Here is a 27,343-nt window from a genome sequence, read left to right on the forward strand (position 1 = left end):
TTCTTTCAGAGCCAACTTTGTAAGCTGGTATCTACACCTAAGATGAAAAGTTTGTATTTTATTGGCCTTTCCTAGGAGAGTATGAAAGGCTGGCAAATACCACTAGTGAAAATCTCAGATATTATTTGGTATCAAGATAAACATATGAGTATAGGAGAAAATTTTCTTCTGATGGTGCACAGCCTGTCCCAAATCAAAATATAAGTGTAAGCATATATCTTTGTGTGTGTGTGTGTGTGTGTGTGTGTGTGTGTGTGTTTGTGTGTGTGCAGGCATGCCACACTTAAAAACAAAGACTTGTAATACCTATCTACCATGTAATTGCTGTGGCATGTCCTGGCACAGTCTCCTTCCTTTGAGAAGAAAACTGGAGCAGCAGCCATGCAGAGACACGCTCCTTCTGATCTCTTGCCAAAGGTCACAAGGCAGGCTCTTTTGGGTGGTTCTAACTCTGCACTTTGAGGGCGGGGTTCAGGTCCTAGCATTACAACCTTGGGTGAATAATTTAACTTTGTAATGTGAATTTAACTTCTATGTATCATTTCTCCTTCTGTAACTAGGAGAAAAATCATAGGCATAGAACTTTTAGCACTCTCAATGCCAAATGTGGGGCAGAGCAAGGAGTGACTGACTAAAGGCATAAACAAATATTACTTACAAACTTCCTTCTTTTTCTTCTTCTTCCCTCCCTCCCTCCTTCCCTTCTGCTCATCCATCCTTTGTTTTTCCTTCAAGAAAAAAGTTCTGACATTCTACAAAGAACATGGATGGGTAACAGGGAAAGTTCACTAATCTCTCTGACTCTTAAGTCCTTTTATAAAACACCTGCTTTTGAGAGCTGACCCAAGGATTCATTTAAATATTGTCTGTGTAAGGCTTAATAAATTGAATATGCAATGTTTTGCACTTGTTAATTCAGTATCGAAAGTGGCTAATCATTACTTTAAAAAAATAAAATAATTACTTTTGAAAGCAAGGAACTTCAAAAAATGGATCATCAAAATTTAATATGAGTTAACTTAGAAAATATAAGTTTTCAAGTAGTAAAAATAAAAACTATGTATTTAACTATCTTTAAGAAGAAAAAAAAAAAGCATTGATCTCTGCTGGTTCTTATGTGGGTAGATATGAAGTTTATTAAACACAGCAATTCAAAAGCCAGAGGGGACAAAGCGGCACAAAGAAAGCCTTGCCTCTGACATTTTATGGCCACAGTGCTTTTGCCATGCAACCTGTGCACGTTGGTTCCAGATCTCTTCAGGCCCACACTCACCTTGGCTTCTCTTTCAGCATCTATGATGCCTCCGGTCTGCTCCTGCAAGAGGGCGTATGCTCTTTGGAGGGCTTGGTATTCTTTTGTTAATTGTCGAAATCTTAGCTCAGATTCTTCAGCAGCTAGACTCTTGGGGTTTGACATACAAAGATTCCAAAATTAATTATGTTATGTCTGCATACTGTGTTCTGCGTGAAAAGTGACATTTGACCATATTTGTAATGAAGCTATGATTTATTTGCTTCTGTTTATCAATCTGAATTATCAGTAAGGATGTAAATTCAGAATATTTTCAATATATATTTTGGAAAAATATGTAGGACACTATTTTAATGAAAGAAACACTTATTTTTATGTTAGTGATTACTTTTCATTTGGCCTTGAGTAACACCAATTTTAGATTCAAATAAGAAGGCACATTCAAAGTTTGGATGTAAGTTTGAAGCAAGGTTACTTAAACCTTTACTCTTGTTTGTTTCCATGCATTTAGATAAACAAATAAGTTATTAGTTTATTATTATAAACTATAAAGTCCCTTCTTAGCTTCAGAACTTAGATTTGGGGCATAATTTAATCATCATGAGAGAATTTGGTCACAAACATAACATGAAGGCCTAGGTAGGAAGCTTAGTTGGTAAAATGCTTTCCTAGCATGTATAATGCCCATTTTCCAGCATTTTACACACACATGCACGTGCACACACACATGAACACATATATAGTATAGGTATAGGAGTTGAGGTAATCTTAGAACTTGGGAAGTAGAGGCAAGAGGTCAGAAATTAGGTCAGTCTCACCTGTTTAGGGTACCCAGGGCCCACTGGCATTACATGAAACCCTGGCTATAAAAACCAGTAAGTGTGGACCGAGAAGACTCACAGCACTAACCCTGACTTCGGAGTTGTGTTCAGTGACACTGAATCCACAGGATCATTCTGATGAAAGTGGACCACAGAACATGGGTTCTGCTTAGCCCTGCCCCAGACTGAATCCACAATCCTAGGCTTGCTCTCCCTTTCATGTCATGCTTATTAAAGTGGAATAGATCTCAAGGTTGGCCAGTGTTAGAAGATCACTTTATGATTTTTCTTCCTCTTAGAGGGAAGATTTGGTGACAATATCACGCAGAACCTGAGAAAAGGAACAACTTACTTCATCCAAGTCATCATCAGGGGTAGCAGGTGTCCGGTCTGTTCTAAAAGAGGTTATGGATGATGTTTCTGAATCCATGGAGTCCTCGTCATAGCCAATGAATGGATCTAACACAGGCCTCTAAGTGGAAAGAAAGCTTATACTTACTAATACGACTATAATTCATCAGAGATGCTGTATTAAAAATCCATTTACTAGGGCAGATGTAGACGATCGTTGAGGTCCTTTAAAGCTTCTTTGCTGAAATACAAACTCTAGGCAGGAACACAATGCCAATTCATCCCTCCCCTGTGTTGTTTCACTTCTGACTTATTCAAGGGAAATGTATGGACATTTGGCTGTCCTCCTAAAGCCACCATAAACTGGTCACTTTACGCTCTATGCCACAATGACTTAACATGCCTTGTTCTTTTCAGTGTTTAAAATCTGCCAAAGGGGCTTTAAAAATGGAGTCATCCATGTGAAGGGGGTCTTAGTGTCTTAATTCTGTTCATCTAATCCCACATCTGAACCAAGTAAAAAGCAAACACAGTAAAAAGAAATCAAGACAATGAAGCTTTTGTGTATTAGATCCTATAAACATAAAAATGGACAGAAAATGTCATTATCAATATTTCCCAAGTGATAATGCTTAATCAATTACAGGACAGATACCAGAAGCAAAAGTGATTCAATGTAAAATACATATATATGGCTTAGTTTTTCTCAGTGTGTAACACATCCACTTGTTAGAAAAACTTTTAAACTTTAAATCCAGTGGCTTCTAATTAGAGGAAGCGATGGTCTTTCAGGTAAGGACACAACAACACAGCCTAAACGGAGAAATGGAGAAATGACCAAACTTTTCTTCAAATAAGTAGTGCTCATGGTATACTTCAGTTCAAAAGCATCTGATTTATCACATTTTTGCAGAGTGGTTTCTCGGCATGCCTCCCTTTCCCTCCCTTCGCTTTGTAGCATCCTGATAACAGTTTTCTTGTTACCTTGATTGGTTTTGAGCTTCTTCTGTGCTTTCTCCTCCGGATGAGTTTTTCTCGATCCTAGAAAACAGATAAGGTCTTTTCAGAGCAGAAGTTGTCCAATGTCCCCCAGAAGTTCTGTTGTCACGTTCTTCTGGACACAGAAGCCAGAAGAAGGCATAGGATCCAAGGGAGCCTCTGGTGGTTCGGAGAACTGAGCTCAAGGGCTGAGACAGCTCTGCAGCCCCTTGTTTTGTTTTTTAAAGAGGCAGTTGGTCTCCTTTGAAGGATTATATGTTTTTATCTGAAGAATGATTTTATTTTAAAAATTTTCTAACTTTTCAATGTGATATGCTAATATTTTCAGAGTGTGTATAGTATATTTTTCCTGTCATCTAATCACTTAGGAAGTATATGCTGCTCCTTCATTTTATACTAAAAAACAAATAACATTGAAAACTTTGCACTTGTGGTGAGAAAATACTATTTTTCACGAAGATGCATATTTTTTCCATTTTGTCATTTCTTAGCATAGACAGGTGTCTCTTGACTATTTTTAGAACCTTGTTTTGAGGCTGCTGCTTGTAAGGATGAGACAGGAGGCACACTGTCTGCTTTCTGGGAGTCACCTAGTTTTGTTTCTACTTTATTTAGGCAGAAATGGCTACTGTTTTCTGAGCAATTTGGTGATTACCTACCAACAACAGGCACTGGGGCAACTTGGGATTTAATCATTACATAATCCGTGTATTTACTGCAAATGTCAACTATATAAAACTCTCTAGTCAATTGGAAATTTATAGCTTAATTCCAGGCTGTTCAAAGTTAGGTATATTTCTAGAACATGAAATACTAAAGATTAAGGAGTCATCAAGGTGGGAACAAGTGACCCAGGCTTCACACCACATCTGAATATGACTCAGAACATTGATATTTAAACTTTATCTTTTTTTTATATATAAAACATTTTAATCTTGCATCCTAAATTTAATGAGAACCTTTAAAATTTACACATTGTATACTTAGATTATTCACTTAATTTTAATTATAGCATACATGAACAATGAACATTTTTTAAAAATTGGATTTAAATAAATTCTCTGTATTTACATTTCAGATGTTATCCCCCTTACCCTAATACCATCCCCCTCCCCCTCCCATTGCCTCCATGAAGGTGCTCCCTCTCCCAAACACCCTCTCCCACCTCAGTGCCTTGGCGTTCCCCTACACTGGAAGAATGAGCCTTCACTGGACCGAAGGCCTCTTCTCCTATTGATGCCAGAGAATGCCATCCTCTGCTGCATATGCACCTGGGGCCATGGGTTTCTCTATGTGAACTCATTTTGGTGTTTTAGTCTCTAGGAGCTGTGGTGGGTTTGGTTAGTTGATAATTTTGTTCTTCTCTTGGGTTGCAGAACTTTTCAGCACCTTCTGTTCTTTCTCTAGCTCCTTCACTGGGGTCTCTGTGTTTAGTCTGATAGTTATCTGCAAGTGTCCTCCTCTGTATTAGTACAGTTCTGACAGAGCCTCTGAGGAGGCATCCATATCAAGTTCCTGCCAGTTAAGCACTACTTGGTATGAGTAATACTGCATGGGTTTAGTGGCTGCACTAGACAAGGCTGCCCACTCTCTTCCTACCTATTCAATATAGTACTGAGCAATCAGACGGCAAAAAAGAGGCGAAAGGGATACAAATTGGAAAGGAAGATTTCAAAATATCATTATTTGCAGATGATATGATAGTATACTTAAGTGACCCCAAAAATTCCACTAGAGAACTCCTACAGCTAATAAACAACTTCAACAAAGTGCCTGGATATAAAATCAACTCAAACAAATCAGTAGCCTTCCTCTACTGAAAGGATAAACAGGCAGAGAAAGAAATTATAGAATTGACACCCTTCACAATAGTCACAAAGAATATAAAATACCTTGGTGTTACCCTAACCAAGCAAGTAAAGGATCTTTATGGCAAGAACTTCAAGTCCCTGAAAAAGGAAATTGCAGAAGATCTCAGAAGGTGGAAAGATCTCCCATGCTCATGGATTGGAAGGATCAACATAGTAAAATTGGCCAGCTTGCCTAAAGCAATCTACAGATTCAAGGCAATCCCCATCAAAATTCCAACTCAATTTTTCATAGTTAGAAAGAAAAATTTGCAAATTCATTTGGAATAATAAAAAAGATCCAGGATAGCAAAAACTATTCTCAACAATAAAAATCTTCCCAGGGTATCACCATCTCTGAAAATGGAAATTAAAAAAACATTATTTCATGTATGAGTGCTCTGCTGAATATACATCTGCCTGCCTGAAGGGAGCATCAGGTCTCATTACAAATGGGTATAACCCACCATATGGTTGCTGGAAATTGAACTCATAACCTCTGGAAGAGCAGCCAGTGCTCTTAACATTGAGCCATCTCTCCAACCCAACAATGAACATTTTTTAAAGGACAAGTAGTTATTAATTAAAAGCAGAAAAACAATCTCTTGCTCCCAGTGGCAGTGAATATTCTTGTTTACCTACTCTGGAGACTGGTGTATAAGAGCCCCCCCTAACTCCCAGCCCCCTCCCCCACTTCTGTGATTAGTTCAAGTCTACAGGCTTTGGCTTATTCTTGAAAAAAGAGGCAACAAAGATGCCACTCTCAGAATAAAGACATTGAGAGGAAGAAGGTTCAGGAGGCCTCTCTGCCCCATGTTGCTAAAGGGAACCTCAACTATATTTAAATAATGTAGCAGCAATCATGTAGTCAGTAGGTACTGAAATATCTATCAACCAGATAGTGTAGACTGGAATTCCTGCTTTATTATGTAACTATGATGATGTTCTTTACTCACAATGTTGCACACAGATTGTATCTATGTGCTGTGCACTAATTAGGTGTCAGAAGCATGACATATATGTTCCTGTTTTTGTAGGCAAAAACAAATAAACGAAGAAGCAAAAAACCCAAAGAATTGCTGAGCTTCAGAAACCTGATCCTAGAAACCTGATCCTAGTAGACAATTACAAGATACACCTACCTAACCTGTATACTTCCATAAATGTACAACTGGAAATTTCTTTAGTATAAGTTTTACTTATGCTTTCAAACTATGTGACAGATGTTTATAATCAGAATATCAATCATGTTAATGTAAAACACTTCAGGATAGAATCTCTTGTACATAATGATATTCTAAATATATGAATGGGCATTTGAAGTTAATCTGAAATTGTGGAGAGCGGGTGTGGCGGCAGTCCCAAGATGGCACTTGGGACTCTGGCCAAGTCTTGTGACTAGCACCTGACTTCCTTCTGCCCCCCCCCCCAAGATTAGCCACTCCCACCGTGCGAGCTGCGCAGGCGCACCCATGACTCGAGATCAGGCTAGATGATGCAGACCTATGAACTGCAGTCACGCAACATGGACTGAGGAGGCGGAGATGAGAGAGAATAAAAGGGACTGCGCTTGGGGGCGGAGAGAAGAGAGAGAGAAGAAGGGAGAGAGAAGGGGAGACAAAATATTTTTAACTTGCATGCTGTAAGGTTCCTGAATAAACCGCTTTGAAAAGAACGCTGTGTCGTCGCTCCTTTTCTGCTGGCCGGAGACGGTAGCGACATGAAATTATTAAGTGTTTCCTTATGTGTTGGTTGTTGGCTATCTATCCTTGAGAACAGCTAGAAGTTTACAGACGGTTCACCTACCCTTGTGAGCTCATCAATGATATTCTGCTGTTCAATGACCTGCAGTTTTAGAAACTCTGTCTCTTGTTCTTCATTAGCTTGGTCAAGGTCATTCAGAGATTTCAGTTTCTTCAGTGGTGGGTGAGATGTTATTTTTTCTCTCTAAATTGGAGAAGAAAAAAAAATAAAAGCAGAAACTTCAAAAATTCCAAAATTTACTCATTGTTATAGTTGTAGAAATTGGGATCCAGTCACTTTGAATATTTCTCCAGTAGATGACACACTTTTATGTACATGAACTAAAACTGTCAAGTACATTTTATCTGCTATAATACATTGGAGTCCTTGGTAATGCTCTGGAGATTGCTAAAGCTATATTGACAGCCTTTTCAAGAATGTACTGTCCTATCACCCATTAACATATACTCAAGCTCTGATATTGATTTCCCAACTATTAAACAAATGAGAAGGCAGGCGTGACCTTGCTCCACATTTCTGTCGCTTAGGAGCCACACCTAGTCTTTGCTGCTTGGTTTCCAAGTATCTGAAGTGTAAGTGTATTCCTGGAAGAACTCCTTCAGTTCTGCGTGGTTAGAAACCCATACGGTTCAGAGGCAGGACCTTCTCTTGCTTTTTTCTTTCATGTCTCCTTGCTTACTCAAGGAAAAACTCAACCGCTTTATAAAAAACCACCCCCGAGAGGAGGATATACTAGGTTAGGAGCAACACCCAAAAGGTATTGCAGAGTGTGCGATACTCACCATCTCTGAATTTTCCTTGGTTACGGCTTTTAGTTTCTCTTCCATGCGTTGCAAAGACACCATCAGTTCATCGTTTCTCTTGGCTAGGCACTTGTTCCTTTCCAGGAGAGGTTTGCATTGTTTTTCGGTTTCCCGCACACGTTTCAACTGGGCATAAGTAAATTAAAATGTGTTTCTCATAGCTTGAGGGAAATAGGGCATTAGGGGTCGATTTTTTTCTAGTTTTGTCTCCTGGGTGTTAGTTTGGCCTGCATGCCAGCCCTCTTCATTCCTCTCTGGATGCCTACCTCCTTGCTTCTGAATGGGATGGTGCTATGGAGAGCACTCTGAACTTACTATGTAGACCTAAGAACAGTGCAACAAATGGGATTCCTCTTGTTCCTGTCTTCCCAGTGCTGTAATTAGAGGCCATGAGCCAGGATGTTTGGCCCTCATCATAGTTCTCAAATCTCGTTCTATTTGTTACCTTACAAGAGGTGCCACAGATTCAGGTGGTTAAAGTGGCCAAAAGCCAAGTTCTGCTGCTCCCGTTTACTTTCCCCATAGATTACCAACGCAATTAAAGAGTCTTGTTGAAATCTCTCTCTCAGTAAGACAACTTATGTATTTCTGTTGTTGTCATGGGTACTGTTTTGTATTTCATAGGGTGTTTAGCAGTATTCTTGCCCTCTGCCTACTAATGGCACTAATACCTTGCCAGCGGAGATGACTATATGTTGCTCAACTGCATTAAGTGTCGAAGTACTAGGCTAAATGTATAAATGTTGCCTTGTAATTCCTTCTTTTTTGAACCCCTTCTGTTTGGTTGATGTACTATAGGCCAATCCATAGAAAAAGCTTGAATTTCCATGTTGAATTTCTAATGATTAGCTTACTGTTTTCTTACAACAAGGAAAGAAAGATGTGAGAGGATCTCAAAAATAGTGAGCTCTTTTATGGAAATCTATGATTTGGGGAGATATTGGGGAAGGAGGAAGTGACCTATGCTTAAACAAAAATCAATACAAACTGCGTTTGTGGATCTTGGCATTTCCCAAGTTCCTTGGGATTTTGAATTTTGGGATTCAAAAGGTTGATTTTGAATATTCTGATTTTGAAACTCCAGTTTTATAATGAAGATAAACACTGGATTCATTTTTTTCATAAATAGTGTAAGGCAACTCATAATTTTTGAACTTTGGTATCTGAATCATTAATATTAAATTTTGTGTACATATGAAGACAGATTATTCTTTAGGTTTATTATTTCACCCTTTGCCTCTTACAGAGATCAATGCTTCATGTTTTAAATATCCAAGACTACCCAGTGCATACTATTCACAGAAAATTCAAATGAACACGAGAAGAAAGAACTGCCCTATTTTAGCACAGCATACAAGCATGACAGTTCTGAAGCATCCAACAAAATGATTCTTCAGAAAGACAGGACTTGGTATGTAACAAAGACTGAGATGATACATATATGATAAATCATGCATATATGTATGCATACATATAATAAACAGAGATTCCTGTGAACACTAAAACCTCCTGTATAATGTTAACTAATAAGTGTCAGACCTGAGGTCAAGGAGAGAATTTATTTTATAATATGAAAGAATTGCTATACCAACACCATTAGCAAATATTTATTTATACCCACCAAGTAACATAATTTCAAATAAGTATGAAGAAAAATGGGCAGAGCTAAGAGGAGGCAGAGAAGAATTTGCTCAGAGAATAGGTAGGTGAAATATTAAGGGTATATAGAAAATTTACAACGAGGTAGCAAATTTGAATAAAGCTACAACTGAAGGTTGTGGAACACATCTTTCTTTCCTGAGGACATAGTATATTTCTTAAAGCCACTGTCCTGGTTAGTTTTTCTGTCAACATAGCACAAGCCAGGGTCACCTGAGAGAGGGAACTTCAGTTGAAAAAATGTGTCCTGGGTGTTGGGGCCTGTAGACAAGCCTGTGAGGCAGCTTCTTGATTGACGCTTTATATGAATGTGTCCAGCCCACTGTGGGTGGTACCACCTCCTAGGGAATGGTCCTGGGGTATATAAAAGAGCAAACTGAGCAAGCTAGGGTCAGCAGGCCAGTTGGCACTGTTTTCCATGGTCCCCGCTTCATTCTTGCCCTGACTTCTCTTTACGATGAACTGAGATCAGAACACGAAAGCCAAATAAATCCCTTTCCTCCTCAACTCTCTTTTGATCATGTTATTTTACCAAAGCACTAGAAAGCAAATGAAGACAGTGAGCCTATGTTGTGGCTGTAAAGACAATCTTAACAAGCACAAGAGGATGAAATGTTGCTAATAAGTAAGTAAAGCAGGGGGCTGGAGAGATGGTTCAGCGGTGAAGAGCTCTGACTGCTCTTCTAGAGGTTCTGAGTTCGATTCCCAGCAACCGCCTGGTGGCTCACAACAATCTGTGATGGGAGAGTGAAAGTGTATTCACATACATAAAAAGTAAATAAAGTTTATAGATATATAGAAAGAAAGTAAAGGAGAATAGAAAAAGAACAAAATACCCAGGGCAGACTCTAAGGGAATCTAGGTCAACCAGAAGGTATTCGACAGCTCACCCAACCTTATTAGAAAAGGTAAAAATTAAAACAAAAGTGAGAATAAGGATACACCTCATGGTCACAGACACTGATGAAGTGAACAGTTGTCTGTTTGCATTGGCTGTGAGAACCTCAGCATCGGAACCCATTCAGGAACAAGGTGACCACATTACAAGCTCCAAGTGTTTATGCCCAGAGGCAACAGACACTTTTCTTCCTCACAGATACAGAACAGCCCCTCTAAGCCTAAATGTTCTTAGAACCTCTGTGAGTTCCCTTTAAAATGGCTGCATTCACTGCACTTTGGAAACTGGATGTCATCGAGTCACGGAAGCAAACAGTTTCACATACAACTCAGAGGAAGAGTCTCACAGGCCAGCACTGACTGAACCCCAGCAGCAAGGAACACAGGCCTAATATGCAATTATGGTTTTAACAGCCATCGGAGTGGTGTCATCTTTACTTGGGTGTTGGGTAGGAGGGAGGGGTCTTGGTCATTTTCCACTTACTCATCTGGAGGGAGTTATGTGTAGCAGCCATTTTGTGAGGATTTATCATGCTGAGCTTTTATTATCTCCTTGCTTTTCTCTCAGATAAACTATACAACACAAGGCGTACTTTTGGAGTGTAGTGCTTAACAAGACACACAATGAAAACTGTTTGAGTATAACTCACCAACTCATTTCGCTCATCACCGAGCAAGGTGTTCCTGTCTTCTAACTTTCGTATAGTGGCGTTCAATTCGGCTATTCTCTTTTGGTTTCTTCTCAAATCCTGCACGTGAGAACTAAAATGAGTATCTCTGGACCACAATTAGTAAAAGTAATAGGCACCTTTCTTTCAGTTGGGCACATGAAGATGAATAATCTTTTACTAAGAGAAGACTAGATAGCCCTTTCAACATTTACTCCTGAATAAAAACCATGCCTGGTTAAAACCACAAATGAATTCCATGTGGCAGACAAACCCTGGGAGCCAGCCTTGTGGCATGGAGGGGGTGACTGAAGGTTGAAACAGGTTATCAGACCTGTTTGTCATGTGATCTAGGTGAGGTGTAAGGTTCAAGGCATATCCTCATGTCGAAAATGTCCATTGCTGCCTGTGACACAAACACCTGCCACTACTATACTTAGCAGGGGACAGCTTAGGAAGTAGGCATGGGCTTTCGAATATATGTATAGTTATGAAAAAAAAGGTCACTGTGAGAAAACATTAACTTCATGTGCAAAATGCAGGGTGTACAAAATAAACTTGAATAAAATATTTTACATAATATAACCTATTATCTCCTTTTATTTGGATAGTGGCTTGCTGTTGGTAGAGCAGTTTCACATCGCTGGAGTCATCATAGCCTAGAAGGCTCAACAGAACCGACAAAACGACAAAACGTTCGGTGGTTCTAAATCAGCCCAGTGTTGTAGTGGATAGCTGTACTCAGTGCCTTGAGGGATAACTATGGAACAAATACACTTTTCTACATTCTCTAAATGGTGTTTCATAACAGGTAGACCAGCCTTGAAGAAACCACCATGGCTTCCATCTTACATTTGAGGATACTGAACAGGGAAGTAGTTCATATATGGAAATTAAGATAAAAAATTTGATCCAAGGGGTCTAAATCCAAAGTCCATTTTGGTTGAGGAGTAATCATGATATATCACATGTAGATATTAACAAAAGAACTAAACTTTCCACATGCTATATCCTAGATCAGTATATACTTCCTACCACCTACTAGGGTGTGTGTGTGTGTGTGTGTGTGTGTGTGTGTGTGGTGTGTGTGTGTCCCATCCTGTGTATGTGCTTGAGTGTGGGAGTGTTTATGTCCCCTAAAAACCAATTTATAAGTTAGTCATTACTTTGTTACGTGTCATACTTTGGAACTCATTTTTGTTCCTAAATCACATATTTTCATCTTTTTTGCAGCTAAGTCAATTGATAACTCACTGCATGCAAGCTTATATCTTTCAGTGTACAAAAACAATTACTCATGTAAAATTATGTCAATCTGGTAGAGTAAGTGGCAAGCTCGTTAAACTAGAGGCTTTCATGCTATGACTATAGATAATTCAGTTTTTTGTTGCCGGCATGCATCCCAATCTCTGAAGATGATAGTGGTCTTTGTCAATTTCTAATCCAGTTGCTCACACATGAGAAAATGACCAATGTTGCCAACAGGTCAAAATCTTTATTAAACTCATAATTCTTATAATATATTCTAGTTTGGATAGATATCATTAGGCCAGAAAAATTCTGGGATAGATGTCGACCCCTGCCTCATTTACTTGGCATTTACTAATGAATCCCAGCACACTTTGTTGTCTGTGAGTCTAGAAAAGCCTGTTCCCAAGATACATGCTGGTTTTATAGTAGGCGGCAGAATTGATTTCTTTGTACTTATAGATGGGAAAATAGCATAAGTGAAAAGCAGAACATGGGAGCTAAATAAAAGATGACTCCTGAGTTGTTAACCGCAACTCGTAGGGACTTACCGGGCTGCTGCAGTGTTCAGAACCGTCTCCTGCCCTTCCTGGAATCTCTCTCTTCGGACTGCTCATGTTACACTCTGCCTCCTTGACAAGGAAGAGCTGCTCATCCAAAGCTTCCTTCTGCAGCTGGAGTTTCTGGACATAGCCTGTCTGAGTCTCTAGTTCCTTTTCCAGGGAAAAGATGATCCTGTCCTTGGCTTTGATTTCATCCATCTGAATTAAATGAGAGTCAGGGCATTTAATTTGACTGTGGTATGAATGAGTCCCATTTTTGTCATGGGAAGTCTGACTCTTTCTTGTGATGATGAAAAGAAATTCCTCGGGAATCTGACAAGTGTACCAAACTACCAAATGATATGGAGTAGCATTGACTAATGAAAGGTGGTTTACCCTGTATGGGTGTTGTCCTTACATACAGTGTTTGAAATGATCTGGGTCGGGTAGCCAAGGATAAAATGATTTAAAATGGATTATTGGCTTCAATGAAGATAGGCTCAAAATATCCTAGTATGATGATTCTCAGGGCAAATAAATTATTACTGTTTCTTTCAGGGAACCAGCATTCACTCTTGATCCTAATATTGATTGATATTATCAGCCAGTCATTCACAACTGAAGGAAATAGCAGGCTTCCCAGGAGTCATTTCTTATTTTCTAGGAAGTGTCAGTTCTGGTGATATCTGGAGGTGGTCCTGTTGTGTGATCTTTTCTTTCCCACCCACACCTCAAGGCAACCAGCCTTAGCAATCATCCCACCACTACTGCCAGAAAACTATCACTGGGTCTAGAATAGGAAAGAGAAATGCCTGATAATTTTAGTCAAAATGTTTCCTCATATATCTGTGGGAAATAATTATTGATTTCAACACTCATGTATTCTAATCTTGGGTGTGGCATTAAATATCAGTGGATAAGAGTTCCAATTGACTGGAATTGGTTTGCTGTGCTAGAAGAGAGTCACCGAATAAATGGAAGGAATGTAACAGTGTTTGAAGAGATTATAGACACCTCGTGACACCTTTTTGTCCCATTTCATTATATTCTATGTGAATACTTAAAATGGAAAAAAAAAGACATTGGGCATAAATACCATTCTTGTCTGTCCTTTCTCATATTTAATGACTCACCCACTTAGTGTATTTCTTTGCTGTGCTCTTTAGATGAGGAGAGCAGTCAAGCATCTGATTGTACAGCTACTCTCTTCCTGCACACCAGTGCCTGGCTTTTGACACTAGGCTGCATGACTACAATGGCAGATGACTCGACTAAAGTCTGCACCATCCTCTAACATCGCCTGATAGCTGCTAAAGATTGAAATAGTACCCAGTTGATTTTGAAGAGAATATCAGCACTATTCTCTTATTCCTGAAAGAAGTTTGAGTCCAGGGTTAAGCTGAGCACACATGAGAGTTAATATATACAGAGCTATTTGCTGATTAACACAGCACATAACCTGCATGTTCTTGGCTACCTGTGATGCTTTCTATATCATGGCAGATGCTAGATCATCTCATTAACACCCCATGGAGTCATCCTTACCACTTCTAAGATTATAAATGATCCTTTAGGTCACAAATCTGATTCTTGGCAGTATTTGCAACCCTATGGTTATACAAGTTATCTCACTTTCTATTAATGTCCTGTTCAGTAGGTTCCATTACCACCCTGTACCAGATGGGACTTAGAACATGAAAGGTTAAGCATTACATCACTGTCACCTGCCTTATGTGTGATAAAATCTTGATACTTTACCTTTGTCTTCAGAGCTCAGAGCCCATTTGTCAGACTCTGTGTAATACTGGCTTTATGATTATCCACATATCCCCAGAATTTCCCAGTGTGATTCCCTGTGGAATATCTAGTCACATAGGGGGCTCAATTATACAGTGGTCACAAACACATAATTTGAGTCTCATAATAGCACAAAATTAACCATTGCTCCAGGTCATAGATGAGATTTGTAGAATTATATTGGTAACATTGTTTACAAAGATCAGATTTCATTTTGTTCCCCACCCCTGGATCCAAAAGTACATATGAGGGTAAGACAAGGGATAGGAAATAAAAATGAGAAAGGGAGGAGGGGACACATACAATAATAAAACATTTCCCTGAATTCTGTTTGCACCAAATTTTTGAGTCACTGTTCTGGTGGTTTAGATTTCATATGATTGCTTAGGAGGTTCTCCTGTCTACTTCAGCAGTGTTCTTGGAAAGAGGTAATGGGGGGGGGGGTATGACTAATTTGTTGATTTCACACTGAAAGTCAAGCAAGGATTTTTAATTCTAGGTTTTCTTATAACCCACCTACCTGACTGTTCCATAGTTTACAGTCTTGAATTTTTCTTCAACCATGGTCATTTCAGAAACCAAGAGCAGGACAGAGACCATTATTTTTCTGCACTACACTTGGCCTCAGTTGTCAAACAGAGCAGCAGAATGAATTGCAGGTAACTCACTCAGAAATGGTAGCAGGGGCAGACTACAGTCACACTGTATCACATTACTAGGAAAATGACACAGGCTTTCTTGTAAAATGTTCTATGGGAACCACTTTTGGGTCAGAGTGGAAATCTTAGAGACATTATCCAAAGCACAGACAGAATTTCTAGGAAATCGCCGAGGATGGGCAGACAAGGGGAACAAGATGTTTTTTTGTCTGAATGGTGCTCTGCTTATAGAAACATACAGTTTTAATACATTTTAAAACGATGGTTTTCAACCTTCCTAATGCTGCAACCCTTAAATACAGTTCCTCATGTTGTGGTAACCCTCAACTATAAAATTACTTTTTTTGCTATCTCATAACTGTAATTTTTCTACTCTTATGAATTATAACACAAATATTTTTGGAGATAGAGGTTTGCCCAAGGGGTTTCAACATATAGATTAAGAATCACTGTTGTAAAAACTTAAGCTAATTTTCAACTTTTACATATAGATGAATATAATTTTTTTTCTGTAATCATAAAGAAGATTGACCGAAGCTCCTACAGTTTTTAGATCATTCATTAATTTAATTAATTCATTTATTTATTTTAGCATTGTGATATCTATATCTATCTATCTCCATCTCTTTCTCTATATCTATCTATATATGTATCATTTGGCTTTGGATGCTAAAAGAAAAAAAATTTGTGTGGGTTAAACTAAAGAGGATTGTAAACAGCAAGAAGCTACTTCTGAATGACATCCAAGTGAATAAATAAAAAGTAAGTAAAATAAAATAAAAAGGAATGGCTCCTAATAAATATTCCTTGCTTATTTGGGGGGAAGAAAACCATTTTTCAAATGATCAGGGATTTTTAGCTCAATGTTTGCGATGATGAATCACTCAAGATGCTTTCAACAGTGGCCATTTTCAGAAACATCCCCTTTTTCCTGTAAATACCAATAGAATTTTAGCCCCTGGAAGCCCAGAGCAACAAGCTAAGGTTAGTAGGGTTTGTAATTTACATTTTTTTTTTCATGGACCACCCAAGAACACAGGTTGCTGCATGAATACCTGTGCACCCACATAACTCAATTACAATGAAATATACTATGAAAACGAAAACTCTAAAAATCTCTTACATTTTACAGTTCCAATTTCTACTAAACTTCCTACCAGTGTACCTTGCTCTTCAGACAGCGCAGCTGGCCAAAGCACAGATGTTTAGTTTATGGGAAGTGACAAAAGAACACCCAACAGGTGAACCCTCCCTGTCTGCCCTGCTCTTGTTAGTACTAACCAGCCTCCGTATATCCCGTTCTGATTCCCACTTGATCTTCGAGATGGCTTCCTGGTGGGACTGATGCTCGCTCCTAAGGTCCCCAGCCTTGATTTTATCCGCTTGGATCATGTTGCTCAGAGCCTCATCCACCTGCTTCTTGGCAGTTTTCAAGTCTGTAATTTCCTGCAGGAGCTTCAGGCGCTCTGCATCGAACTGTTTCCGGGCCTCCTCCCGGGCCTCAATGGTGAGTGCTGTCCTTACTTTGTCACTGCTGCCATCCCGGAGAGCACACAGAGCAGACTTGAGTCTCTGGATCTCTCCATCCCGCACCTTCACTGTCCTTGACATTTCCTGCTCATGTTGCTTGATGAGATTCTCCCGCACGGCCTGCAGCTCCTTCATCTTCTCCTCGTGGAGCTTGGCTTTAAGCTCCGTCACCAGGACTGTGTGTTTGCGCTGCTCCAGCTCACGAATCCTCTTTGCTTCTTGAGTCTTCTCTCTTTCAAGTTTTGATACCTAGAGGCAGAGGTGAAAACATGAAAAAGCATGAGCCTCAAAGAAAATGTGAGCTCCTAAGCGGTATCTTGCAGTTTAGATCCCTATGATCTCTTAATACCTTATTTATTAAAGGCAGCAGCGGGGGAGGACAACCTACATGAAAGAAAAAGAGCACCGGCCTAAAAGCAGAGACTATGGTGTGTAAAAGGAGGGAGTATCTAAGATGTTTACATTAGCGAGTTCAGACAAATGTTTGATATTCTGAGGTCTTCTTAATCAGCATGTGGTCCACAGAGTGGCAGCTCCAGAGACACCTGGTAGCTTGTTAAGATTGCAGAATCTCAATTCCCTCAAACCTATCAATCAGAACGGGCTTTAATAACTTCCACAGGCAACTGGTATACCCAGGAAAACAGTGAAGCTTTGCTGGGGTTGTTCTCCCATTGAGAGTGAACGGTCTACAATTACCAACTGCACAGTTCAGGCTTCATCCAAGCCCATCAATGTGGGCATCTCTGCATGGCTCCAAGTTTGATACATCATTAAGGTGCCTGGAATATTATTTGATTATGCTTCTCTTTCCCACTTGGGAGGGAGGAGGGCAGGTGTAGCACACACTGACCATAATGGAGAAGGTAAAAAGATGAAGATAGTTATAATAGCCATGACTTTATTGTTCTTTGAAGAGCAGCCATGTTCCATTCCTCAATTTCTTATATGTCCACACGCATGCACAGTAGTTAGCCAAACAGATAACATCCCTAAAGCTGGTAGGTAGTCTGTTCGGCTCTCCTTTAACGGCAGGGATTTAGGTGTGGTGCTGCTGCATGCTGCTGGGGGTCTCTCTGCTTTCACTCTGATCATTTGACCTTGCTGCCACCTGCGCCAAGTTTCGGAATTTCAAAAAGATTTCTTCTTAATCTTTTCACCTTGCAAGAATGAAAATCATCTCCTGAGTTCTGTTACATTTTCAATGGCAATATTCATTCTTTCTCGACTGTGCTACTTAATTGTGACCCAGTAAATCCCTGACTGAACAGAATGCTATGAAGTGGTAGCTGGCCACCTCAGTAGGATGAAAGGGTTTCTGTGATCCTGTGCTATTTTCTCCTCCACTTGGTTCATCCTATTACCTGCCTGTGCCATCTTCCTGCTTCTTTGTCTCAGTAGACAGGGACACACACACACACACACACACACACACACACACACACACACAGAGAGAGAGAGAGAGAGAGAGAGAGAGAGAGAGAGAGAGAAACAGAGAGAGAAACAGAGAGAGAAACAGAGAGAGAGAAACAGAGAGAGAGAGAGACAGAGAGAGAGAGACAAAGAGACAGAGGCAGAGACAAAGAGAGACAGAGAGAGACACAGAGAAATTGAAAAATTGAAGACAATTAAAAAGCCCCAGGAGCATTATCTGATTTGTGACAAAGTCTCTGCCATTTCCACAGTTGGAAAGTTTTAATAATAACATATATTTTAAATTTTTATTGAACCTCCCCCATAAGAAATATTTTGATTGTGGTTTTCCCATAATTTGAGAGGTTTTCAACCTAAAAGTTTTAAAGTCCCTTTTAAAGTCATTGTAACTAGTATAGAGTGTGTGAGATTTTACTTACCTCAGTAACTTACCTATATTCAGCTATAACAGTATTTCCTAAGTGAAGCAGAGCTTGGTAAACAAATTTTTAAAGGCACAGAAGTTAACCTCACAGTGGTTGTCCTACACGGTCCAGAACCCAAGAGGACTTGGTGAAGCAACAGTCATATGAGTTCCAATGACTGTCTTCTGATCTCTCAGCCTGATGTCCAACATGGTGAATACTCTATACACTGAATACTTGTTGCCATATTGTAAGCATGAGATTAGCTTCCTGTGTAAAATATACCCTAGGTCTTCACAGTTTATCAGGAGACAATGTTTCTTTTTAGTCATTTGACATGTGTTAAAATGATAATGTTTTGTGTGAGTTAAGTTAAACAAACTATATCAGGGAAAGTAACTGATCCCTTTCACTTTCTAAAACTTTGGCCATGAGGCACTTAATTAAAAGCCTCCTATCTGGCATTCATCTGTGGTTCACCCTTCATTTCTTTTGGCCAAACTTACTCTAGAGTTCTTTGGGGTTGCTTTGGAGAAAATGCCTCTCTTCACACTGCTAGTGATGCTCTCTTGGTAAATCCTAGCCCTGGCATTACTGTTGTAGCTGTTCCAAAGCCTCTGAGGGCCCTCTGCACTGAGAAAGGAATCCCTTTCCCTCAGCCTTACCACTCAGGCTCCTATGTAGGTTGAGCAGGACTTTGTTCCTCATTCCCCTCCCCCACCCCTGCTCCAGACACAAGAGAATATGCTATTTTCTGCACATGGTTTATATTTATACCTGTCTGCCTACAGTTCTTTTCCCCTGATGGCTCTCCCCTTGGCTCTCTTTGGGAATATCACATTCCAACTGGCCCAGCTACTTAACATCCTTTCCTGAAGTGTGGCCCTGATTGTCTAGGATTAAGCTCATGTCTACTGTTTTTGTTGTTGTTTTTTGTTGTTTTTTTCTTCTTTGTGCAAGTTCTTGCATCTTAGTACATCTTTCTTTATGTAACAGATTTTGTGCATGCTTCTCTCTCATTCCCACCACCTCTTATCCTGTTCCTGATTAGAAACTCCTAAGAGACTACCATTATATATGCAGGCACATCTCAGTAAGAAGCAAGAAAGCACAAGTGTAATTACAGGCCATATGCTATTGTTTTCTGACTAGCCCCACAAGGAGAAGCATGGATAATATATACTGTCATACAGTTTAGAGAACATGGGCTCAGGGAGTTGCCAGGGTAACTATGCATTCACACATACACCTTTGCAAGATACTACAGCAAACCACAATATCTCTAACAGGTAAGGATGCCTCTCTCTTCTTGATAATGTAGATTATGTTCCCATCTTTCCAGAGTAAACAGAAAATGGTAACTTCCAGGTATGGGATGCTGAAACTAGAGCCTGTATATCTGCCTCTGCCTTTATGAATAAAGATCTATTGGAATACAACCATGTCTGTCTGCCTATTGTTCGGGACAGTCATTGAGTACTTTCAGAGACTATCTGGTCCATAAACTGTAAAATATTTAGTGTCTTCCACTTTGTAGAAATGTTTCTTAATTCTTGTCCTAAATAATGTGTTTATTTTTAGAGGAAGGGCTTTCCCCACCCCTAATTTAGAAATTCAATTTAGTTTACATATAAGATATTAGGAATGTATTCTCTGTCTGAGCAGTAAATGTTTAAAATAGTATCATTGGGAAGAGGATTGTGACAACATGGCTACTGGACCACAAGGTCCTAAGGGAAACAATACTTCACAGGACACTGACAAGCGGTAATGAGAGTGGATACCATGTAAACAAGTTTGGGTTTGCATTTATGCTCTCTCTCTAAGACGGTGGTTCTCAGCCTTCCTGATGCTGTAACCCTTTAATTCAGTTCCTCATATTGTGATGACCCCAACCATAAAATTATTTTATTGCTACTTTATAGATATAATTCTGTTGCTGTTATGAATCATAATGTAAATATCTGTGTTTTTAGTGACCCCCATCAAAGAGTAGTTCCACCCCAAAGAGGCCACAACCAAGGAGGTTAGAACCACTGATCTAAGAAAATGTGTTTGAAAAATACCTGTAATAGTTATTTGTAGAACCATATTAAAACACATGGCAAAATAACTTGAACTGTTATATACTATGGTATATAAGGCAATATTGTATTAGATATGACAGGAGGCATTTAACCTTAAATGACTCATGTCAAACTCTCTTGAAGTACCAAACATAGCGTCTTCTTGTGATTCTATCTTGACTGTGTTGTTTCTCTCAGATTATGCATAGAAATCTTTCATTTCTATGTGTGTCAGCAGAGAGAGTTTAAAAGAACAAAGAGTTAGACTATAAAAATACAGCTGTGTGGAGAAGATATTCCAGCCCAAAGAGAAAGCTAACAAGAACAGGCCCTGGTCACGTTGTCAATCACTCGGGGGAACTCACAAAACAAAGAAACGTTCACATTTGCTTCAGTTGCCATGGAAAAGGCAATTATTTGCAGGATCTCTTAATATGACTTCTTCCCTTTAAACTTATCTGGAAAAGTGCTTCACTTTGAGAGAGAACTAAAGAATGCAATTTTGGAGACTCAAGGGTCATAACAAAGTGATTTTCAAGTGTCCTAAGCTTGACCCTTTAATACAGTTCTTTCTGTCATGGACACGGACACCCATAACCATAAATCTCTTTTGTTGCTACTTTATAACTGTAATTTTCTTACAGTTTTCAAACATATTTCTGATGGTTGTAGGAAACCCTTGTGAAAGAGTTCTACTACCTCTAAGAGCTTGTAACCTACAGGTTGAGAACCACAGTAGTTATGTGGTGAAATCTTTTCCAAACTTATATTTAATTTAGGCATTAAGGCAGAAGCTTTAAATATCCTAATAGAAATCTCGAGATGAGGATACAATAGAGCTATTGCTGAATAAAAATTTAAATATGAACACAATAATATTTTGAAATAGAAAAAATTATTTAGCAAATAAAACTTATTTTGGACAGTGTGGGTGTTTTGCAGAGATAATTTAAGCTCAGCCATAGGCTTGTTGGTGTTTCTGAGTGTTTTACTCTACGTTGATGCCTGTGGATTGGTATGTAGATGCAGGTGAGGGCACACACAAGATAAAGCAAAGCCTGTGATTGGGCAGTGAAAAAAAAAGTCAGGGGTAGAGTTTTTAAAAGGCAGGAGAATGGGGAAGAGGAAGAAGAAACCAGGATGGAGAAAGAGAAGAATGAACTAGCCTTATGTGGCTTTAAGTAGCCACAGGTAGATATGAATATCTTATAAGAGATGTATTTTTCTAGGACAACTTGTCTTATCTAGGTGGGCAGTTTATATCAATATCAACTGGCTCTGAGTTTATTGTGTGGACGTTTGTGGAGTGAGAATTTATTGATATAAATATGGTTGATAAATAACAGGCTTTTAGAGTTTTAACTTTGTCAGGTTACTGGTAATTGTAACTCTAACTATAGGGGCAGATACTGAGAGTATGGGCAGAGTCCAAGCAGAGAGCTGGGTAAACGGGCGTTGTACATATTAGTACATTTGGCCTGCAGGTCAGCACTGTGGTGTCTACATACTTGCACCCACGATTTCAGGGGAGAAAAGAAGAAACAATCTTTCTCTAAGCACAACACAAATCCCATCCGTGTGGCCAAGAGCCAAGTCTGGCCTAGAGCCCAGGCCTGACTGCTCTCAAACTTTCAGCAAGCTCCTTTATCTTGGTCAGCCTTTTTCTCATTGGCATATTGGGCTGATGATCTCATTCTCATCTGGTTGTGGAGATATGACTCAATGTATCAAAAGCAAGTGACTGAGCAACAGTAGACACTCTCCTGTTCACTTTGGAAATATTGTTGCATATGGTAATATATTATACAGTGTTACATCAAGCCTCCAGCAACAAAAATGCAAATACACATAATGTATGACTAACATGGCTACATTACATTAAAAGTGCAGTAAACATTTCCAAACAGAAAGAAATGTCCAAAGCAAAATCTGGATTTCCTTTGGGATGTGTTGAGATCCCTGCTGTTGGTGACATAGGATTTTGACTTGGAAGACAGTGAGAATTCAGGATTAGGGAAGTCAGGGGAAAGGCAAGGACAAGGAACACTGAACCAGGCTATGAAAATGAAAATTCAAATCCCCTTTGCCCTAGAAATTTCATGGGAGGAAAAGATCACTATGAGAAATATTTCCTGTGACAAACGTTGCAGTGGGACGCAAAGAAGAGGCGTCATAACTGCCTCACTCTGTGTTCTGTCGGTAAGTCTACTCTGGCTCCTGGAAATGTCCATGGAAACCCTGTCAAGGTAAACACGGGGGCGACTGGAGTTTTAATGCAGTCTTAGAAGCCAAGGGTTAAAAACCGAAGCAGCGGAGATAAAGCAAGGCTAGGGCTGAGGTTATCAGGATGTGTCAAGTTATCAGAAGCCGAAGCTTGGATTATCTGGCATGTTTCTGGGGAGTAGCTTCACAGTAAACCAGCAGGGATGGCACCTGAGCCTAAGAACTTTCAGACAAAAGGGCTGAGAGGCTGCTTTTATGGAAAAATCTTCTAAGATCTGGGGTAGTGCTCTGTACCCTCCCCTCCCTTCTCCCACACCCTCATCTCTTCCTTCCCTAAGTTTTTCTCTTCATTAGGCCTTTTGAAACAGAAGCAAAGGTGCAGAAAGGAAGAAAAGTATCACACACTACATTTGAGCCTTGAACCAGAGGCTCTGGGAAATGAGGATCGTTCTAAGGGTAGAGGGGAGGCAGAGGTTGGGTGTTCAAGCACTAACTTGATCTCCAATGTCCCTGAATAGAATCCCTGTTTTGGGGTCTTCACTTGCTGCTTCCAGAAAGCAAGTGAGTTAAGCAAAATGGAAACTCATCCCCCCCCCCCCCCCCAGTGAAATCAGAGTAGTAACCACAGGCTTCTTGTGCTCCAAACATGCTGGGAAGACCATGAGGTCAGATGTCAAGTGTTGTGCAGTCTGAACGTCTATTTCCTTTGGCTGCTCCTGTTTGGAGCCATTGCTCCCCAGCCTGTGCTCCCCAAGCTGGCTAGCAGCATCCTGTACAACAGAAACCCCTTCTCTGCTCCCGTGCTTTCATCCCTCTGTCACCCCATCCACACCACTTTTCACTTACACTGTATGCTAGCTCCTAGAGAAAGTACACTCCCTGGAGAACCCAGTACTAGAGTTTCTCAGCCCATAACAATCTACACTGGACAGGGGATTGCAGCCTCTTGGTATCCACAGGCAGGGAAATATCCACATAGTTAGTGGCTTGGAGTACTGACTCAAAGAGAAAGACAGGCCGTTCTTCACTTAAGCCTGAGGTGAGCTTTCCTCTCAAAATATTACAATAATGATGTTACCACAGAGATGTCAGGAAAGCGTGTACAGTTGTTACACGGGTCCATTCAGTAAGTAGTTTTGAGCAACCAGGTAAACAACTTTCTTCATTCAAAGAGAAACAAACAATGCCTGCCTGAGAAGGGGAGACAGAGGGACAAAGGAGCTAACAGGACCATCCACTTGCCATGCTTACCGTCAGGGAACTACTGGCTTCTTCACTACAGCACACTCGTCTGGAGCAGGTGCTTCTGCAGTGCCACTTGACAGAGGAGCAAAGTGGGACTTGAAGACCTACTCGGGGCCAGTCAGGTGCTAAACGTAAGAACAGGTTCTGCAGTAGGGTGAAGTGCACATATTGGAGTGTGTGATGGATGGTGTACATTGGGTCTGTTGTAGCTCGCTATTTATGTTATCCGCCAGAGCATTGATGATGGACTCTGTTCTCTGCACACTGGGCATTTTCTGTAAATGCCAACAGCATTATGTGTTCTGCTGAGAAAATGAGTAATGGCCCATCATCCCAAAGGTTCCCAGGCTTTGCTCCATTTCCTCCCAGTACTTGGATTGTCATTTTATCATAAGAGCCTCAGGGTTAAACAGAGAGCGTAAATTCATACCTTGGCTTTGATCATGTTCCCCCCCCAGAGTCTGTTCCTTTGAAAACACAATCGTATTTATCTATAATAAAATTTCGTTATGATTCATTTGCCCTCCGCTTCCTTTTGCTGCTGACATGCAGAGAGGCTTTGCTCTAACTCCTGTACTGAGGTTGTAACAAACTGTGAGGGGAAGGACGAAGGGCAGGGATACCTGGAAGAAGGGATGAGATGCCTGCTTAAGAAGCCTACTGCCAGAGCCTTGTCAGCGGAAGAGGGGATGACACCTACCTGCCTGTCAACATGGAGGCTACGCCAGGCCCTTGATGACAACTTAGGTAACATTCGAGAGCTGTCTGTTTCAAAAGACTTCTTGTAGTGATGGGTCTCCGTTGGAGTACTGTGGGTATTTTTCTCTCCTAAGCATTCCAATGGCTGTCATTTGCCATCCTGTCCTTACTAAATGGAGCCTGCCTTCCTTCAAATGTTATTTTGCCCAAGGCATAGTGAAAGTGAACAAACTGGATGCTGGTAGGAGACAAGACCTGAAAAAATCCTACAGGGAAGGACGGACTAATCCCGAAGACTGAGTCTCTCTTATCTGAAGCTGTGCTGGGCTCCTTACTTCACCCACTTAACTAAAATTGTTGGCTTATAAATTAAGGAACCTCCATTTCTACTGAGGTCTCTCAGGTCATTCTCTTACAGAGTGATGTGTGTGAGACTAATCACAGATATAGACCCTGAGATACCCAAGTCGGCTTCCATGGAAAGAAAAAAAATACACAAGGCCAAGAACTTCTGATTCACAAATGAATGCTTTTTAAATGTGAGGATGTGTTATCTTTGCCTCATTTGGATACAGATATTTACTTCATGATTTTTACATTAGAGTTTATCAAACGCCAACTCAGCTGAAACAGTTAGAAATAGCTTCAAACAGCCTCAAACAGATTCCAAACTCATTTATTACTTCCATTGAAAAGAGTGAAATAGGTTTGGTGTAAAATTAAATTTCTTACCGTGATCAAAGAGAATGCCAAAACAGTGAAATAGTTGTTAGTTTGTGATCAAGAATACTTTTGTAGTAACAGTTATCTAAACGGTGTAATTTTACATTAGTATGGTTGTCTCTGGGCTGCAGGAATCAAAACCCAGGATTCAAAGGAACTGCTGAGTTTTCTGTTCATGGGGAGTCATGGCCCCAGGTAGCTCCTACTCACCTTAGATTTCTCTTGATGCAGTTCTATCTGAATGTCTGTAAGTTTGGTCCTGAGGTCTTCGTTGGCAGCTTGAAGGGCAACAATGAGGGCCTCGGGCTTCTCGCCCTTATTTCGTCCTTTCTTGGACATTGTCCCTTTCTAAATGGAGTCCTTTGGGTTTTAGTCCTCTCAAACAGGTACTGCCATGTTACTGTTTCATTTCCTGGAGTGAGATGTTTCAGCCACTACTGCATGGTGTTCCTCGCTAAGGTCTTCTCAAACGCTGCCTTGGAAGCCCTAGGAAGAGACAGAGATGGTGGTGACTGCTTGGTGAAGACATGAGTTTTTGCCAGTCCATCCACACCTAGCCAGAATGGCCATAAACACTCTCTCCTAAGGCTTTCATGCCTCCACAACATCCCTTATCCTATATTTTGTACCTAACAGTGACATTCAATTCCATTGACATCTGCTTAGAATCCATTACTTGAAGCATATGTCACTCACATGTCTGAATTCCTTTTTGGGGAATAGAAACCCATTCTTCTGTCTTTTCCCATGTCACTCGTTGAAACTCTTGTGAATGGAGACACCCTAGTATTCACAGCTCAAAAATAAGAAACACTGTATACGTAGCTGAACATAATGCAATGGTGAAAATGTGAGCAGTGGGTAGTAACTAAGTCGATTACTGGATTAAATCGTTCAGTTAATCTTGTTATTGTTACTTTTAAATGCTTTTGTTAGCACAATATTTTTTAAGTCATAGTTCCATGAGAGGAAAAAATCAGCTAACCACAACCTCTATCTTTCTACTATTTATCTGTCATCTACTTAACTAATGTCTATCTATCAATCCATCAAAATGCACCTACTTGCCTTCATCGGTAGCATTGTTATTTATATGATCTCTCAGATAAGTGCTTTGATTTCTATTTTTTTTTTTCCTTTGATACAAGGTCCCACTGTGTATCCTGGCTAGCTTAAACTTGCTTTATAGTCTGGCTGAAAACTCACAGAGATCTGCATATTCTTCCAAAAGTTACTGCTAGTATTAAAGGTGTGTACCACCACACCCGACTGTGATAAGTGTATACACACACACACACACACACACACATACACACACACACACACACACACACACACACGCAGACACACAAATTGCTTTTGCACATTAAGACAAGGACCTTTGTATCTTCCCTGCATATAAGGAAGTGTCTCAGAAGATAGCACCCTTGGTCTGGTACATGAACGATAGATAGGATGTCAACAATGTAGACAGAGGTAAAGCTTCCTGGGCCAAGAAAATTGAAGGTGCAGCAACTTGGCAAAGAAATGACACAGAGACTGTTTTGGGTAGGAATAAAAGCTAATCAAGTTGAGCCCCAGATCTGCCTGGTAAGTATGAATGCTGGAAATATTTGTTGGTAAAAAACTTAGAATATTTCCCACCTCAGCTTGTAGGGCTTATCCTCCACTAAGCAGTGGTGAAATTCCTGACTGGTAAGTGTCCAGCAGGG

At 40.1% G+C, this 27,343-nt stretch overlaps 1 protein-coding gene across 3 annotated transcripts in view; it reads right to left on the minus strand.

Moving 5' to 3' along the window:
* Positions 1-25,970, minus strand: part of JAKMIP2 (janus kinase and microtubule interacting protein 2) — a gene marked incomplete at both ends in the record, with an annotated part of 55,367 nt that extends 29,397 nt beyond the window's left edge. For all 3 annotated transcript variants that reach the window (XM_080920272.1, XM_080920274.1, XM_080920273.1), the window contains 9 exons: positions 1,274-1,402; positions 2,426-2,545; positions 3,409-3,465; positions 7,077-7,217; positions 7,817-7,963; positions 11,044-11,142; positions 12,861-13,070; positions 16,589-17,086; positions 25,842-25,970. In XM_080920272.1, coding sequence (XP_080776398.1) covers positions 1,274-1,402; positions 2,426-2,545; positions 3,409-3,465; positions 7,077-7,217; positions 7,817-7,963; positions 11,044-11,142; positions 12,861-13,070; positions 16,589-17,086; positions 25,842-25,970 — 1,530 coding nt within the window. The remainder of the gene's footprint in view (positions 1-1,273; positions 1,403-2,425; positions 2,546-3,408; positions 3,466-7,076; positions 7,218-7,816; positions 7,964-11,043; positions 11,143-12,860; positions 13,071-16,588; positions 17,087-25,841) is intronic.
* Between the last annotated feature and the right edge of the window lie 1,373 nt (positions 25,971-27,343).

This window comes from Micromys minutus (genome assembly GCF_963924665.1).
Source record: "Micromys minutus genome assembly, chromosome: 8".
NCBI lineage: Eukaryota > Metazoa > Chordata > Mammalia > Rodentia > Muridae > Micromys > Micromys minutus.